Source organism: Primulina eburnea, chromosome 6, assembly GCF_022965805.1.
Source record: "Primulina eburnea isolate SZY01 chromosome 6, ASM2296580v1, whole genome shotgun sequence".
Classification (NCBI taxonomy): Eukaryota; Viridiplantae; Streptophyta; class Magnoliopsida; order Lamiales; family Gesneriaceae; genus Primulina; species Primulina eburnea.
The window spans coordinates 25,533,653-25,550,942 of NC_133106.1; the positions used below are offsets into that span (position 1 = coordinate 25,533,653).

General features: G+C 37.6%; 1 protein-coding gene across 1 annotated transcript; it reads right to left on the reverse strand.

Moving 5' to 3' along the window:
* Positions 1-11,716: 11,716 nt before the first annotated feature.
* On the reverse strand, positions 11,717-16,073 carry LOC140833957 (uncharacterized). The gene is made up of 4 exons (XM_073198504.1): positions 15,767-16,073; positions 15,020-15,178; positions 13,991-14,475; positions 11,717-12,238 (listed from the first exon to the last, which is right to left on the reverse strand). The coding sequence occupies exons 1-4, from the start codon at positions 16,035-16,037 to the stop codon at positions 11,867-11,869; spliced, it is 1,287 nt and encodes a 428-aa protein (XP_073054605.1). The 5' UTR covers positions 16,038-16,073; the 3' UTR covers positions 11,717-11,866.
* Between the last annotated feature and the right edge of the window lie 1,217 nt (positions 16,074-17,290).

Sequence of the window (17,290 nt, forward strand, 5' to 3'; positions counted from 1 at the left end):
TACATGACTCTCGGCCACAGCCCCATGTAAGCCCCATGGTGCTCACGTTCGCTAGTTCCCAAAACCCTTCAACAGATCGATCCTTAACTGAAATGTTTCACCCATGTTACCCAATAACTCATACAAGCCGTGACTCCATCTCCTGTTTCCCTTGGTACTAGACGTGCACACCCCTCTTTACATCATAAACTAGTATCCCTTGTAATAAACATCAAGAAAACGTGAGAGCACGACACAAGAATGCACAAACACAACAAGAACTTGCGTAAAAATGAGTCCTCATATTAACCGAACAAAATCCTCATGATTTTACATAAATGACAGCAATATTATGGTGTGAATAAAGAGAAAACGAGATACAAGCATGCCTTGAAGATTTATGAATGAAAACTAGTAGAAACATGTGTCGGGGAGGCACCAGAATAGCGGGGAAGGAGGCTTGCTCGAATAAACTCGAAGGTTGAATCTTGCTAAAGGTTGGCTACTGGTTTTTCATGTGAGGGAGGTTGCTGATGGAGGGGAGGGGCGGCCAATATGATTTAAGTAGGGTTAGGTTTAGATAATTAGGTTTAATTAGGAACGTAATACAAGAGCCCTAATTAAAAATTAAAAGGGTTTTGGGCCCATTTAGCATAAAGCAAAACCAACAAACCCAAAAACATTCCCGAAAAAAATATATCGTTTCGGTACGTTTTTGACGCCCTAGCCCTCAAAAGTCCTTCAATCGTTAAAATTTGTGTACCGATTAAAATATGCTTCGGTAGATAAAATACCCAACAAAGTCCATTTCTTGAAAAATATATTTAAAACATATTTTATTAATTAATTAAAATTAATCATTCAATAAAAATATTTTCCTAATAAATCTCCGGTCTCCATTCATCGATCGAGCGCGAAACACATCTAGAAACCCTAATGCGTGAACTTTAAAATAAACGTGAAATGAATCTTATCATGCAATAATTATGCATTAAATGATAAAAATAAATAAGCATATATTTTAAATAAAACCCTAGATTGCATGCATTCGTATTACGTAACTTTAAATTTCCTAGACCTTACAACTCCCCCTCTCTCAAACAAGAATTTTGTCCTCGAAATTTAAAATGTACTGAATAACTCCGGGTAGCGACTCCTCATCTCGGTCTGGGTCTCCCAAGTAGCCTCCTCCTCATAATGATTCAGCCACTTGATATTGACCATATGTATCACCTTGTTCCGGAGACTCTTCTTTTGTCTGTCTAGTATCTGTGTGGGTTTCTCCTCGAGTGTCAGGTGCGGTGTCAGTTGAAGTGGCTCATAGTTCAACACATGAAAAAGATTCGACATGTACTTCCGTAGCATAGATACGTGGAACACATTATGGACTCCTGCCAGATTCGGCGGTAAAACAACTCTATATGCGAGTGTCTCAACTCTCTCTAGGATCTTGAATGGTCCAATGAATATAGGGCTAAGATTTCCTTCCTCCCAAATCTCATCACGCCCTTCATCGGTGGACCTTCACAAAAACGTGATCCTCTATTGCGAACTCGAGATCTTTGTGCCTCTAATCTGCATAACTTTTCCTGCGGCTCTGAGCGGTCCTCATCTTATCTCGAATCCTGCCCACAAGACCAAAATCTGTTCTCTATCATACCTCATCCCAATACACCGGTGATCTACACTTCCTTCATACAGTGCCTCGTATGGAACCATACCGATCAATGCCTGATAACTGTTGTTGTATGTGAACTCCACAAGAGGTAACTTTGGCTCCCTGCTGCCCTAGAAGTCGATCATGCAAGCTCGGAGTAGCTCCTACAGAATCTGAATAACCCTCTCTGACTGCCTGTCTGTCTGAGGATGGAAGGCAGTACTGAACAGTATCTCAGTACCCAAAGCCTGGTGTAGACTCTTCCAGAACGCAGACGTGAACCTCGGATCCCTGTCTGACACGATGGACACTAGAATCGTGTGTAGTCTGATTATCTCTCTGATGTACAGCCTGTGTACTGAGTCATGGTTAAAGTCTTCCTGGTTGATAGGAAACGAGCTGATTTAGTGAGCCGATCAACAATCACCCAGATGAAATTAAATCCTCCAGTAGCCCTCGGAAGTCCAATCACAAAGTCCATGATGATGTTCTCCCATTTCCACTCGAGAATAGGGAGTGGTATCAGCTTCCCTGTAGGTCTTTGATGCTCTGTCTTGGACGTGCTGACAATTCAAATACTCGGAAACGAATCGCAAAACACCCCGCTTCATGCCCGGCCACCAATAAAGAGTCTGGAGGTCTTTATACATCTTCGTACTCCCTGGATGGATGGAGTAGAAGGTGTTGTGGTCCTCGCTCAAGATATCTGCTCTAAGGTAATCACTGTCAGGAACCCATAGACGGTCCCTATATTTGACTATGTTGTCCACAAGTGCGTACACTCTCTGGCCTTTGGCCTCGTACCTCTGTCTTGACTTCTGCAACTGCTCATCAGAAGTCTGCCCTACCGGAACTCTGTCTCTCAATGTCGGCTGTACTGTCAGAGTAGCAAGATTTGGGGCACCGCCCCTGGCATAAACTGCAAGCTCAGATCTCCGAATCTCCGCCCGTAGCGGTCTCTATACTGACAAATGAGCAATCACTGCGTGTTTCGTGCTCAGAGCATCTGCAACCACATTAGCCTTACCATGATGGTAGCTAATGTCACAGTCATAATCCTTCACGAGCTCTATCCATCTCCTCTGCCTCATGTTCAGCTCTTTCTGTGTGAAGAAGTACTTCAGGCTCTTGTGATCAGTGAAAATCGTGCACTTCTCTCCATACAAATACTATCTCCAAATCTTCAGAGAAAATACCACTGCTACTAGCTCGAGATCATGAGTCGGATAGTTCTTCTCAAAGACCTTCAGCAGTCTAGACGCGTAGGCTATAACTCTGTCATGCTGCATTAGAACCTCGCCCAAACCGAGCTTCGAAGCATCTGTATAAACCACGAACTCTCCCTGCTCTTATACATAGCTAGAACTGGTGCAGTAGTTAATGCTTGCTTCAATATGTCAAAGCCTACCTAGTACTCAGATCCCCAAATAAACTTGTCATTCTTCTTCGTCAAGGCGGTTAAAGGCACCACAATGGAAGAGAAGCCCTGAATGAATTTCCTGTAGTACCCACCCAATCCAAAGAAACTATGGATCTCTGTCACGCTCTTAGGCACTAGCCAATCTCTGAATGCCTCAACCTTACTGGGGTCGACCTCAATACCATCCCGAGATACAATGTGGCCTAAGAGCGCCACTCTATCAAGCCGCACTTACTGAACTTGGCATACAGCCGTATGTCTTGTATAGTTTGCAGTACTGTACTCAGATGTTGATTGTGCTCCTCCCTGCTCTTCGAATAGATCAGGATGTCGTCAATGAAAACTATGACAAACTGATCCAAGTATGGCTGAAATACGTGATTCATGAGATCCATGAAGATCGCTGGCGCGTTCGTCAAGCGGAAGGGCATCACCAAGATAGCTTTATCATGAAAATGCATAAACCTTAAAACTTTTTCTTTCATTATATACATTTACGTTTCCCTTTTATTGAATTCAGATCATTAATTGTGACTTTCGTATCAGATGTTGTTCGATTGATTCAATATTACGTATTAACATAGTACCAAACGGTGGAGACATCATCGAGACTCTCACCCGTCAACTGAGCCTTGTCCTTACATGTCATCATAACATTTCGTATTCGTATTTGTCACAATCATATCACATCCTCTAAAACCTTTTATCATATCCATCACTTATAAAAATTCATGCATAGACGTCATTTTTCTTTTAAACCAAACATGTAACACATCTTTTAACTTTATCGTTTTTCATCATGAAATCCCATAACTTTTCAAAATAAACATTTTAACATTCATTACGGCATTCAGGACACTGTCAGGACATCTAATATTTTTCAGGTGTAAAATGACAGTTTTGCCTCTAAAACCATAACTTTCCCAATTTACCCTTGGACCTTAAAACGACGACTCAAATCCTTCCAAACTCACCATAACACCTTTCAAAACACTCATAAAAATTTGTTAGCTGTAAACTTAAGTTCATTGACTAAATTCGTCATTTTTTTTAAAACTTGAACCGAAGTCTTGGTTTTCACCCGAACCAACTCTAAACTTAACTAAACTTTACCAAAATTTAACCATTGCTTACTAACACCGAACCAACCCGTTTTTAACCCAATTCAGCCATCTAAAACCCATAGGAAAGCCTAGCAAGCTTCTCAATTTTATGCTCCTTAGTCAACCAAACCCTAGCCCTAGGCCAACTTCAAATCCTTCGAACCTAGACCCTAACCGAGTGGACCAGACCCTGACCACCCCTCCTAGGACCTATACCAAACCCTTTAGGACCCACTTGGACCAGCCCTAGCGTGCCATACACGAGGAAGTGTATGGTTTGATCGGACTTGCGTGAGGCTCTTGATTGTGCCGCCAAGCCATACCCCCTGCCTTAGCCCTTGAACCAGCCACCCCTCAGCCCCTCTAGGACCACAAGACAATTCTCTTAGGACTCCTGGATGTGCCCCAACCGCATCACGCAACCTTCGCCTTTCAAGAGCCCTAAAACCCGTTCCCTAGCTTCTTAGGACCCGAGGAAAAACGTGCAGCCCATCGCCCTCTCTTGTCCAGCATTTAACCGATATCTAGGGGCCCTTAAACCTATTGAAATATGTCCGTTGTCATGGCCTTAACCCGGGAGCCTTGTTGTCCAACAATAACATGATTTAAACAGCATGAAAACTGAAGTTTTAATATGTATAAGGTACAAAAACGAAAATAAATAAGAGTAGATCCTATTTTTCATGCAAACATGTATAATCACACATAATATGATATGAACGATGATAAAATAAAGATTAAGACGTGCCTTTGCGTGTTTTTTGAAGCGATGACTATTAAGCAATAGTGAATGTCAGTATGAATAATGTTCAGAAATCTTTCAGAGAATGGGAGCTTGAAAAATTTCTTCTAATGCGTGTACTTTTAATTTCCATAACTTCAGCTCTTCTTGACATTCTATATTTATAGTTTTCTTTTACATTTGTCTGTTCAACGTTCGATTGTAGCTTAATAAATAAGCATTTATGCAAAAGCACTATGTCTCTGTTGTTTCTTGATTCATAATACACTTCAATGAATGAGAAATTTTACATTTACATAATGTTGAAAGAAACGGTAACTGACAACAAAAAGCAACCAGCACTGTGCTATGTCGTTTTCCGTAAATATTATGATCTTTTGATTTCTTCTTTGCAATCTAGGATCTAATAGTCAACTTTTTGATAAAGTAGGTGAGATCTTTGTATGACGCGTGATTTATATCTGAAGATGTTACTCAAATGTTTACAAATGTACTTCGATATGGTGAACATTTGAGTAGTTCTTATGTCACAGAATTGTACGCTTGAGCGGCTAAGTAGATCAAATAAGCTACTAAGACTGAAGCGGTTGGATAGCTTTGCATCTTTCATCGGTTGAACAACTTCTTCTGGATATTTAGAAGGGTGGTCGAGTACCTGTAATACATTGCAAAGACAGTTTGATATAGTACAATAAGTTATTGTTTGTTATCACCAAAACTAAAGAATCTAGCAGTTTAATAAATATTATTATTTATATATGTAATTTGATTATGGTATCAATCTTATTTATGTGAATTTGAAGACTTTTTTTGGTTAATTCAACTGATATTTGAAGCGGTAATGGGGATAGTGATTTAATCCACCTCAGTTCGGAGATGATGATGACAAATATGTCCCATCTCGCTGCTATTTCTAGATTATTTGAAGCAAGGATGAGGAATATGATGGAGATTGAATGTTCGTGAAGTCGCGATGAAAATTTCTATGCCAATTATATAGAACTCGGTATGGTGATCGATGAGGACTTATCATCGCGGAGATTTAATGGGGATTCTCATATTTGAAAAATCGGGGATTCCCCCTCCCTGCTGCCATCTCAAGTATCTCTTCCGCAAAAACTACCAAAATTTAATTAAAAAAATTAAAAATAAACTTACTATGTTTATCTTTAATTAAAATAATTTATTTATGCCAAAAACAAATAAGAAGACTTTTCTATGTTAGATCTGAAGAATTTCTTCATATATCATGCTAAATTTTAACCTTATGCACAATGCAGGATAACGTCCATTAAATATTGTGGATTCACCTATGAAGTATTGAACTTGAGAGAATACCACCTTTCTATATTCTTTTCCCCAATTTACTGTTCAAAGAGCTGATGGCCTTTTTTTAACTTATAAAGCTTGTTTGATAGTTTTTTTTAAAAAATATATAACTTTTTATCTTACACTATGTATTAAGATTGAGTCATATAAAAAAATGTTTTTTAAACCCTAAAAGAACCATATTTCCTTCTCTTTTTTGCCATCTATTTCTTTTTTCCATGAAAAATTAAATTTATGTAAAAATAATTCAAAAAAATTATTAAAAATTAAGAAAAATGATAATTTGGTTTTTTTATTTTTCTAATTTAGTTCATAATTTTTTAAACAAGAGTACTTATTGAGGACCGAATGTTTTCCACATTAAGAAGGTTATTGAAACGTCCTGCCCTTTTTATTGCTTTAAAAGTACTAGAAATTTTTTATTTTTTATTTTTAAACCCTCACATAGCATTCGGCCGAACCATAAAATTTTAATAAAATATTTTTGACATCATTTTAAAATAAACAACCAACTAACATTTTTCTAAATCTAAAGAAATAACATTTGAAAAGAAAAGCACATACTATAACCTCTCAAAAACCAATCATACTCATGATAAAAGTCATAAAATCTTTTAACATAAATCATAACATATATGCGGAAACTAGCGTCGGTCCTCGGGTCATGTGCACCTTCAGTCCAGTCGGATCAACCATCAAGACCTCCACTAGCATTATCATGATAACCTGCACCCATCACACCTAGTGAGTCTAAAGACTCAACACACCATAATCTTGATAACGAGTAATACGTAATACAGTTAACATATAATAGTGAAAAATACTTGTACTTAAAATATCGTTTTATGAAGATGCATAAACATTAACATTTTCGTAAACATTTTCATGATGCATAAAACTTTAAATATAAACATTTTCATGACATGCAAACATGAATTTCCTTTTTCTCAACATGACATGACATAAATCATTTTTCATGATCATAAACATTTTTTCTTTTCCTTTTCTTTTTCCTTTGTTGAATTCAGATCGTTAATTGTGACTTTCCTGACATGACATGACGATGGATCCATCTAAATAAAACCACAGTACTGGGCGGCGGGGGACACCAGCAACACTCTCACTGGTCAACTGGCCCCTGGCCTAGAATTATCGAATAGAAATACGATCGTCGGGGCTCCCTTTGGGGCCTTTTCCCATAAATGGGCTCCCTCTGGGGCCTTCTCCCCTCACGACATTCTCATTCTTACCTCAAACCTCATAACCTCATATTCGCAATAATGGAAACACGATCGTCGGGCTCCCACTGGGACCATCACCCTCACGACATCGCCATTATTAACGAACTAATCACAATCACTTCACTTCCTTCAACGTATTTCATTCACATCACTTTATAAAAATCATGCATAACATTTTTTCATTTTTGAAACCAAGCATGCAACATGTATTTTAAATGTCTTCATAAACATCGTAAAAATCCTTTAGACATTTAAAAATCATAATTAAATCATGAGAAATTCATAAACATTTCAAAATAATCATAATATCATAAAAAACAGCATTTCGGGCACTGCCATGACCTTTACTAATTTCCCGGTGTAAAATGATCGTTTTACCCCTGGCCTCGACATTTTACGTTTTCGACTATTTTCTTGATTTCATGACTCTAACATATCCCAAATAATTATTTAAGCTTACGTGAATTTTTTCGTAATTTTATTTGGCTTAAAACATAGACTTTTTCAATTATCTTTTCTTAATTATTTTAACGGTGTTTTAATCCCGAAAAATACCAAACTTTAATATAAAATTCCTAAATTCCAAATTTAGTCTTTTTATATTATTTTAGCCCTTATGGACCACGACTCAACCCCCGTGAGTCGTTTTCCATTTTTTTCTTCTTTTTAAAACCCTAAATGACACCTAAACTTCGCCCCCGAGCCAACTTCTGATTTTCTCGAGTTACCCCCGAACCATGTCGAGCCAAAAGGTGCCCAACATGTTAGATTAGCCTACTGTACCCTTAAACCACCAAGAAAAATATCCTAAGTTCAAAAACGAGGGCTGGAAGTCACCCCATACTACAGCCGATAATCCTTAGTGTAGTAGGACTCTATGATTTGGTGTCTAGCACCCTAACCCATGACTTGGCTCTCTAACCCACCTCTCCAGTACTCGCCCTGGGACCCTAGGACTTCTCCTAACCCAGCCCATGCCCCATGCATCGGACCCTTGGATCACAGCAGCCGGGCAAACGCGACAGCTGCTGCGGCTTCCTCTCGGGTAGAGTCCTTGCTTGCAAGGACTCTTCCCCAGCCCTCTTCCGTGAGTCATAGCTGGGCTAGGACTCACCCCCTGACCCGTGACGCCCACTAGCCGTGCCCTGGCCCAAGCCAAGACCAAGCCCTTGCCTCCCAAGACAAACCCGATCACCCCAATCCCATGACAACCCGTGTGCAGCTTTGGTTTGTTTTTCCAGCGTGTATGGTGGGTGTTCTAGGACTCTAAATCATGAAAAAACTTGGCTTGATCATGTCCTAATCATGACAGCCCTTTGAAGCACATAAAAACATGAATTAGGAATCAAAAACTATGCTTAACAATTCATATGATGATTAAAAACGAAAATACATAAAAGTGACACTTGTTTTCATGTTTTTTCATGCATAAAAGAATACTATGATGTAACGGATGAGAAAAGGAGATTAAGGCGTGCCTTTGCGTTTTAAACGCACGAAAAACCGTTGACGATTGCGAAGAACGGCGACGAATGATCATTGCTTGAATTTACATGACAAAACCAAACTCTCCTTGATGTGATTGTGGGTGCCGTGAGTTTGTAGAGTTGGGAGAGAGTTTTCTTTTTCCAAAATTGAGTGGCCGTGTGTTACAAGGGGTTATGGGGAGGGTTTACATATTTTTATACACTAATTAAATCCTAAATTAAGGCTTAGGCCTAATAAGCAAAGTTTAGGCCCATTAGTGCTTGTTTAGGATTTAATAAAATATTAACTAGGTTTTTGTTAAATTATCTTTGTGAATTTATTAGCCGGGTTGCTCGAAAGCTCGTATTTTATTTGAAAATCCAATACCGATAAAAATTACGTTCCGGCGTATAAAATCACCTCAAAACCTCTTATTTTTCAAAAATAATAAAAAGCATCTCCCAACCTTTAAATAATTAAAATCAACTATTTAATAAAAATCATTTTACGTTTTTCAGCCCTCGGTCCTCGTTCCTCGATCGCAACTTGAATAACCTTTAAAAATACATTTTAGTGCAACCATGTAGAAAATATAATTTAAACATACATATATGTACAACATAATTAATTTATGCAATTAAAACATTTAATTAAAATACAGGAGAATTTAATAATTCAATGCATGTGGTTCGTGTGGACCTTAAAATTTTCGGGGCGTTACAGTTATTGGTAGTGGTAATTATACACTCAAATCTTTTAAATTGTATTGCAGCTTAAGCGTAGTGTGACATTTCGATTGCTCCATACATGATAGACAAATATATACCTAAAAAATTTATCTCCAAATAATTACATTTATCACAATAAATGAGAATAAAACATGTATACAACTCGTAGGATGGAATGCTTGTGACCAAAATCTAATTAAAAAATCTATTATATGAGCAATAAAGAAAAGCATTTAAAGACAAAATGTTGATGTTCAGACGGCCATGCTTTTTTGTGCTTAGAAAATAAAATAATGAAATATATGAATATTAGAGAAAATGAAAAAAGTTTAACTTCAGTTTTTTGATAATTTTTTTTTTTGTGAAAATTACTCCCCTCTTTGTTATTTTAGCCTACTATATAATATAATTATAAATAATATACTTTTTATATAGTCCACTCAATTAAATCAAAATTGAATCTTATGGTTATTTTAATTTAAGGATGTAAACAAACCAAACCGTTCGTGAGCTATTCGGAGCTCGGCTCGATAAAAACTTTGTTTGAGTTCGTTTTTTAATCATATCAAACCAAGCTCAAGTTCGATTTTGAGCTCGACAACTTAATCAAATCAAACTCAAGCCTAAGCGTATTCGGCTCGTGAGCTTGCAAACATGTTCGTTAATAGGCTCGCGAGTTCGAACTCGGCTCGTTTAGGTGGCTCGTAAGCTCGAGCTTGACTCATTTGTTGAGTTGACAAATAAAAATATTAGTACTAATAAAAGTTAAACTTTTATGTCTAATATAAAATTAGTTCATAGATATATTTAATTTTAACAAGTTCGAATCAAGCTCAAATTCGAGCTCAATTGTATGTCTTACGAGCTCGAAAACGAGTCGAGCTCAAGTCAGGCTTGTTAAATATGATAAACGAGCTATTAATAAACCAAGCTCGAGTCCGGCTTGATTAACATGATAAACGAGCTTTTAACGAGTCGAACTCGAGCTTTTCACAAGCTTAGTAATTTCAAGACAAGTCGAATTCTAGCCTGATGATAAAAGCTCGAATAAAGCTCGAGCTCATCAATCTTAAACGAGCCAAACTCAAGCCAGATCATAAAAGCTCGAATCAAGCTCGAGTTCGAGCTTGATCTTGAATTAATCTTAAACGAGCCAAGCTCAAGCTTGATACTGTTCGACTTGATTTGAATCATTTACATCCTTATTTTAATCCAGTTATTTGTTTAAACCCACAATTAAGACTACCAAACCAAAAAGTGGCTTACCTATTTCCAAGCCCACAAAACCATTGGAATGACGGCAAATAGCACAAGTTCTCTCATTACTGAATATGGTATAAATGAATCGAGATGATTCACGAGCTATATAATACAGTTTGAAAAATATTTGATTTGATATTTTAATTTTTTTAAAAACCAAATTCGAGTCCAAAACATATTGTTTGATAGTTCGCGAGCATAACACGAACCTTGATATTTTATTAATATAAATATATATTAAATAAATAGATTTTGAGTCTTTTAAGTATTTATTTTCGAATAAATAGTTCGAATAGTACGCATACATGTTCGTCTATTTTGAGCCAAATTCAAACTCGAACTCGAACCAAAGCCTTGAGTAGAACCAAAATCGAACCCAAAATTTTAAAACTTTGAATCGAGCTCAAATAAGTTCTAACCTTAAATGTTTCATTATATTTAGCTTGATTCGGTTCGTTTACACTCTTAGACGTTACGATGAACTACATCTGATCTCTCGAGTTCACAAGAACAACAATCGTGCACCCGAACTATTCAGCATTGGTCTGAATCTTTCTAATTCAGGTAACTTTGTTATTTAGATACTTATATGTTTAATTTTTTTTGGCAATTTTGTTCGGGAAAACCCCTTGTCGAAATTTGATCATTTGGAATTAGAGCTTGCCTATGTAACACAAGAATTGGGAACCTTTAAAATATACACAAGAATTTGATCATACGAATGTCTCGTATGTCGCACATGAACAAATTTTAGCAAGCACAGATTATGTGGAAAATAGACAAATTTACGTACAAAGAGATCCACACAAATGCATTCCCATCTTAAAAAACTCAGTTGGTTCACATATTTAAGTACCCAAAAAAAGAGGCAACATCCCAAATGGGGAAAAAAACACAACTCGATATATCCTGTAAATATATCACACGACCCACAACTTGCTTACTGGAACACAGAAACTTCTCCATTCCAGCTACAGCTAGCAACAGCATTAGGCATTGTGGGATGAAACACAACATCCACGCATGCTTGGTCGTAAGCCTTAATCTTTTTTAGGAGTTTGGAGGTTTTCGAGTCGTAGAAGTACATAAATCCATCGGATGAGCCAGAGGCAACTATCCCTCCATCTAAGCTGAAATTGCATTTGATAGGGAATCCAAATACACCATGACTTTCATATCTCTTGTACTTGTCCAGTTTGAATGGCGGCTGCGATGAGATTATTGCAATATAGTTTCCATTGGATTGAGCAATAAAGTATGGCTCAAAAGGATGACATCTTATACTTGGGCATGTGTATGCTTCTGTATAGACCTGAAATGTGCAGATGTAAAGAGGGTTATGATATACAGAGTCTGGAAAATACAAATCATTTCAGAGATGGAAAAAGAAATACACAGACAAGCCACATATATTGAGCAAAGCCTTTGAGCATGCATATCAATGCAACATAGATGGATATATCATGAGTGTATTTTATTTTTTCAATTTTAGATGCGCAAGCCGCAACACCCGTTTCTCGTCTTGGTTGGGGGGTAAAGGGGGGATGAGAGGGAAAGGACTCCCGTGGGATTAAATGGATAAACAATGAATTTGTTCTGATTTCACATCGATTTCGCTATAACTTGTGAAATGACATATAAGTAGTTTGACCTAAAAAACTAGTTTTTGGGCTTGGGCTCTCTTGAACTAATATCTAAAAAATGATGCTTAGTGTAGGTTGGATTAAGATTCATGTCTAACACCGGTGAGGGAGTGAATACTGTCAAAAAAAAAAAAGAGACTACAATCCACCAGAAATTACGACAACCACCAGAAATGAGGCATAAATGGAAGCATGATAGAGCTCTGATGGGCTGGAGCCAAGGGACAAAAGAACTCAAGAATCAAGAAACATCAAATGGACATGATGGGAACATTTGAAATTCCCAATGGGAGAGCTTCAGCAGAGATTACCGCTTGGGCAACAAAAAAAGGAAAAGAAGAAGATACCCACTGCAGTTCTGGCAGTGGACACAACAATTGTTTTTAGGAGAGGTAGAATTTGATAGGAGAGAGCATGGGCAAGGAAGTGACAAAATGAAACAAGCCCTAACTCGAGCTTCCCAGTTTGAAGGAACCAATCCCAATAGTGGCTTTCTAAGTCTGATATAATGACATTATTTGAAATCCAAGGCACCCCGAACGGTCAATCAAGTCCCAAAAACATTCATCTGCATGGAAGGGCTGGTTTGAAATAAAAAAAAAAAAAACAGAAATCATGTAGAAAGATTTGCGAGGGACTCATGAGTCGCTACATTGAAACAAAAGCATCAAAAACCACACAAACATCAATCATCTCTTATCTTAATTAAAATTAATTTGCAAGCAAACACGATGTTCAAAAATGGGATTTATAAACTCAAATATCCAGAAAATCAGCTAATAGCTTGAATTGGACAACAGCAGCAGGTATAGGCCACAATCTTGCACAGATACGAGGGCAAACTACATGACAGGATGTTTTGGTGATCGGTGGGTCAGAATATTGGCAGAGCCGCAGAATATGAAAGGGAACGGAGAAGGGAATTTTGATGGGAAGATGAACAAGAGCATATATCAAGGATAAAATCAGAATTTGGAACTAATTTTGCTTTAGTTAATTGCTAATGGACCTAAGTCCAACCCCATAAGAATTTAGAAATCAACTATCCAAACAGGGATGCGAAAGTTAGGGCTAAGGAAAATAAAATGTGAATGAGGGAATCAGTATGGGTTACACAAATATAACTCAGTTTTGATGATACTAGCTTGGAGTCAGGGCAAGTGGTTTTACTCTTGTAATTGCACACTCGATCAATTTATTAATACAGTTACTTGGCGACCTTTGTAATCAGGTTATCAAATTTAGATTTTCCTTCCTGTAGAGGAATTAATACTGAATAGAGCCGCGTCTCTTCATTTACATAAACCTTCTATCAGAGTAAACACTCCTTGGTAGATCCATTGTACTTATACGAATAAATTTACCATTTCGTATGCAATAATTTAACAATGAGCAAGTACCAGCACAAACAAAATTTTTACCTGATTAGATAATGGAACTTCTCGTGAAACGTCCCAAACAATAATCGCATTCTCACTAAGATTGCTTTTGGACACATCGCTGGAGGTGATAACTTGCTTGCCATCAACAGTGAATTCTACATCAAGAATGGGACCAAGACTTCGGACATATTTGTGTACCAACTTGCCAGCCCTAATATCCCATAATTTAAGCTGGCCTTTTGATCCCCCGGAGAGAAAAAGGTTGCAATTGCTTGGGAAAAATTTAACAACTTCTACAAATTGATCCTCCTTTAAAATCTGAAGCTCAATTCCCTTTTCTACATCAACCAACCTTGATGTGCAGTCGTAACCACAAGAGAGAACAGATAATCCATCATCCGACCATTTCACATCTTTTACTGCTGCATGGTGGCAATTTAATATCCTGGCTCTTTTCTGATCTCGACTCCACACATTCCATATGCAGACAGTATGATCCATTCCAGCAGAAGCAAGAAGGTGAGCTGAAAACTAAAATCATAGAACAGATCAGAAAGTCACATAATGATAAGATAATGACAGCAGGACGATACTGACAAACGCATTTAGGAGATGATAGATTCTAAATCTCACAAATAAATCAGCGTATAAAAAATTGTGAAGTAAACATTTTCAACAGCCTCGATGATTTACACCAAAACTGGAATAGAATCCTGTCTTTCCCATATGATATTTGACCAAATGGTTTTCAAATGTAGCCACTTTAAGAAAACAAAACACTTGTTCTTTTCTGCATCTCAAATCACAATACCACTAGGCCTTGATAATTAGAATCATGCTTTTAATTTTTGCCTATCCAATTAGTCCAGATCTAACTCAATCACATAGCCATGAACAAGCAATTTGAAAGAGACACAACATAGACAAGATACATGGGCACAACAAAACACTTTTTGAAAGTAATATTTAATAAAAGTTCCAATCACACAAAAGAACTTTTTGAAAGGCGTGGAAGAGAACTATCAAGCAATATTAACTCAGCATACATTAACCTCAATAATCACTTACCATGAGTTCTAGACCACTGTACTGTATTGACAGATTTGGTATGCCCATTGAGACCTACAGAAACGGACTGAGGTGTTTGGGTGGAGCCTACTCTGCCCTTCGCATGACGCCTCAGTGTCGTAAAAATACCATGGGGTAAGTCTGAATCTGAAAGGTTTCCTAAAAATGACAGAAAAAAGAAAAAGCAGATTGGCTACCGGCTACTGGCTACTGGCATTTATAAAACCAATAAAACATTTCAGGACAAGAAGTTAGAATATCAAAAAAGATTTTTAAAATCCAATCTCACATTTACATCCATTTACACAAACTTTGAATCTACCAACTCCAAATCCTTTTCCACATCAATCGCATAATAGGTTTGAGTGTTCTCCTAAACTAGTCTTTTGGTTAAGCCGTTGAGCTATCCTCTTAGGTTATATCATAACATTGTTATCCACTCCAAATTGATAATGTGCCAATGAATTGATCACAAGATTAAACTGTACTCGCCAAATATACTCAAAAACCCCAGTGACAGGACACCGATACAATCACAACTTAAAGGAATGTTTATGAATCTTATTTTTGCATCCACCTCTGATCCACCTGAGCAACGAAAGCTAATTGATTGCCATTTTACACCTTCGACGATAAAATTTCAAAGTATAACTTGTGAAAATAATATAATTTATCAGTCGTGCCGACCAAATTTCATCCATAGCATGAAAAATCAACAGAAAGAGAGAGAAGGGCAGCAGACAGAACCTGGTGACAAGCTGCAGGATACAGGGTTCGTATCAGGAAGTTTGGGACCTAAAGCAAGGGCAGCTCGATGTCTTTTAGATATGTATCCTCCTGGAATCGGGGCTTCGGGAGCAGGTATGGGTAAGGGAGCAGGGATGGCATGTGATGTTTCGATTCTGATCCGTTTAGGAGGAGGCTTAAACAGGTGTTTCTCCTCGGATCTTTCCCCGCCGTATTCGGCGGCGCCGTCATCGTCGGAAGCAGTAGAGTAAGCTTTGGAGAGCAGATCCATTAGTCTCCCGGTGGTATTTACCCGGAACGTACAGAAATATAACCTTTTCTAGCACACTACTTAAAAACGTAACCTTCAGTAAAATGACAAAAGTATCCTCAATAAGTGGAGCGGTTCTTCCTAAATATTTTCAATCCCTACACCATATTTTTTTTTTTTTTAACTCCGTAATTCAATTTTTACACATTCCTTAAATTAATAAATAATAATAAAATAGAATAACGATGGCTTTCCTTCTTCTCTTTTGTCCTCCGCTTATGCTCAAAGAACAGTTTCTCCATCTTCTACCTCTACCTCATCAGCCACTTTCTCCACTCTCTTGTCTAATAAATCAGCTGGAAAATTCTTCTTTGAAATTACGGGATGAGTATTTTGTTTTTTTTTTTTAGTTTCAACTTAAATCCGTGTAGAATTTGTCGATTCCTACTTCAAGTGACGATTTTTTTACAAAATTTGGTCATGTAAATCTTCGAAGAATTCATTTGGTTTTACGAAATAAGCTTCGTTAAAAAATTCAACATTGTATCATTAACAAAATCAGTAAATCTTCATGATGTTCCGATAGGTGATACTAGCCTGAATGCAGACATTGAATTTACTGTGATCATTGACCATTAGAAGAGGTATGTGATGCTCTGATGCTCAAGTCAGGTATGGAGAATTAAATGAGAGAGTAATATAATAAATGAATAATTAGACTCTCAAACCTGTTATTTATAGGAGAATATCTGGATCTGTCATGCGCCACCTACCTAGGTTAGGAATGAGCCAGGGGTCCAAAGCCACATACCTAGGTTAAGAATGGACCGGGAGTCCGAAATTTTGTTTGGACCTGATCTTGATAGGCCTATTCATAAGGTAGTGACACTCACTAGAAATATAGGGTCTGGTTCCAATATGTGATACTTACTCGTATGCAGACCTCAAGTTTATTCTAGGTCTGAAATCACAATGGAGACCGTTAGAAATGGGCCGAGAGGGTGTCTAGGGGGAGCTCATCCGACGCTCAAGTCAGGTATTGAGAATAGAATGAGAGAGCATCTAGAGACAATGCTAAGAATCAATATAGTAAATGAATAATTAGACTCTCAAACCTGGTATTTACAGAAGAATATATGAGTCTGTCATGGGCCACCTATCTAGGTTAGGAACGGGATGGGATTCTAAAGCCACCTACCTAGGTTAGGAATGGGTCGGAGTTGTTTGGGCCTGATATTGATGAGCCTATTCATAGGGTATCACAAGTCTCCTCC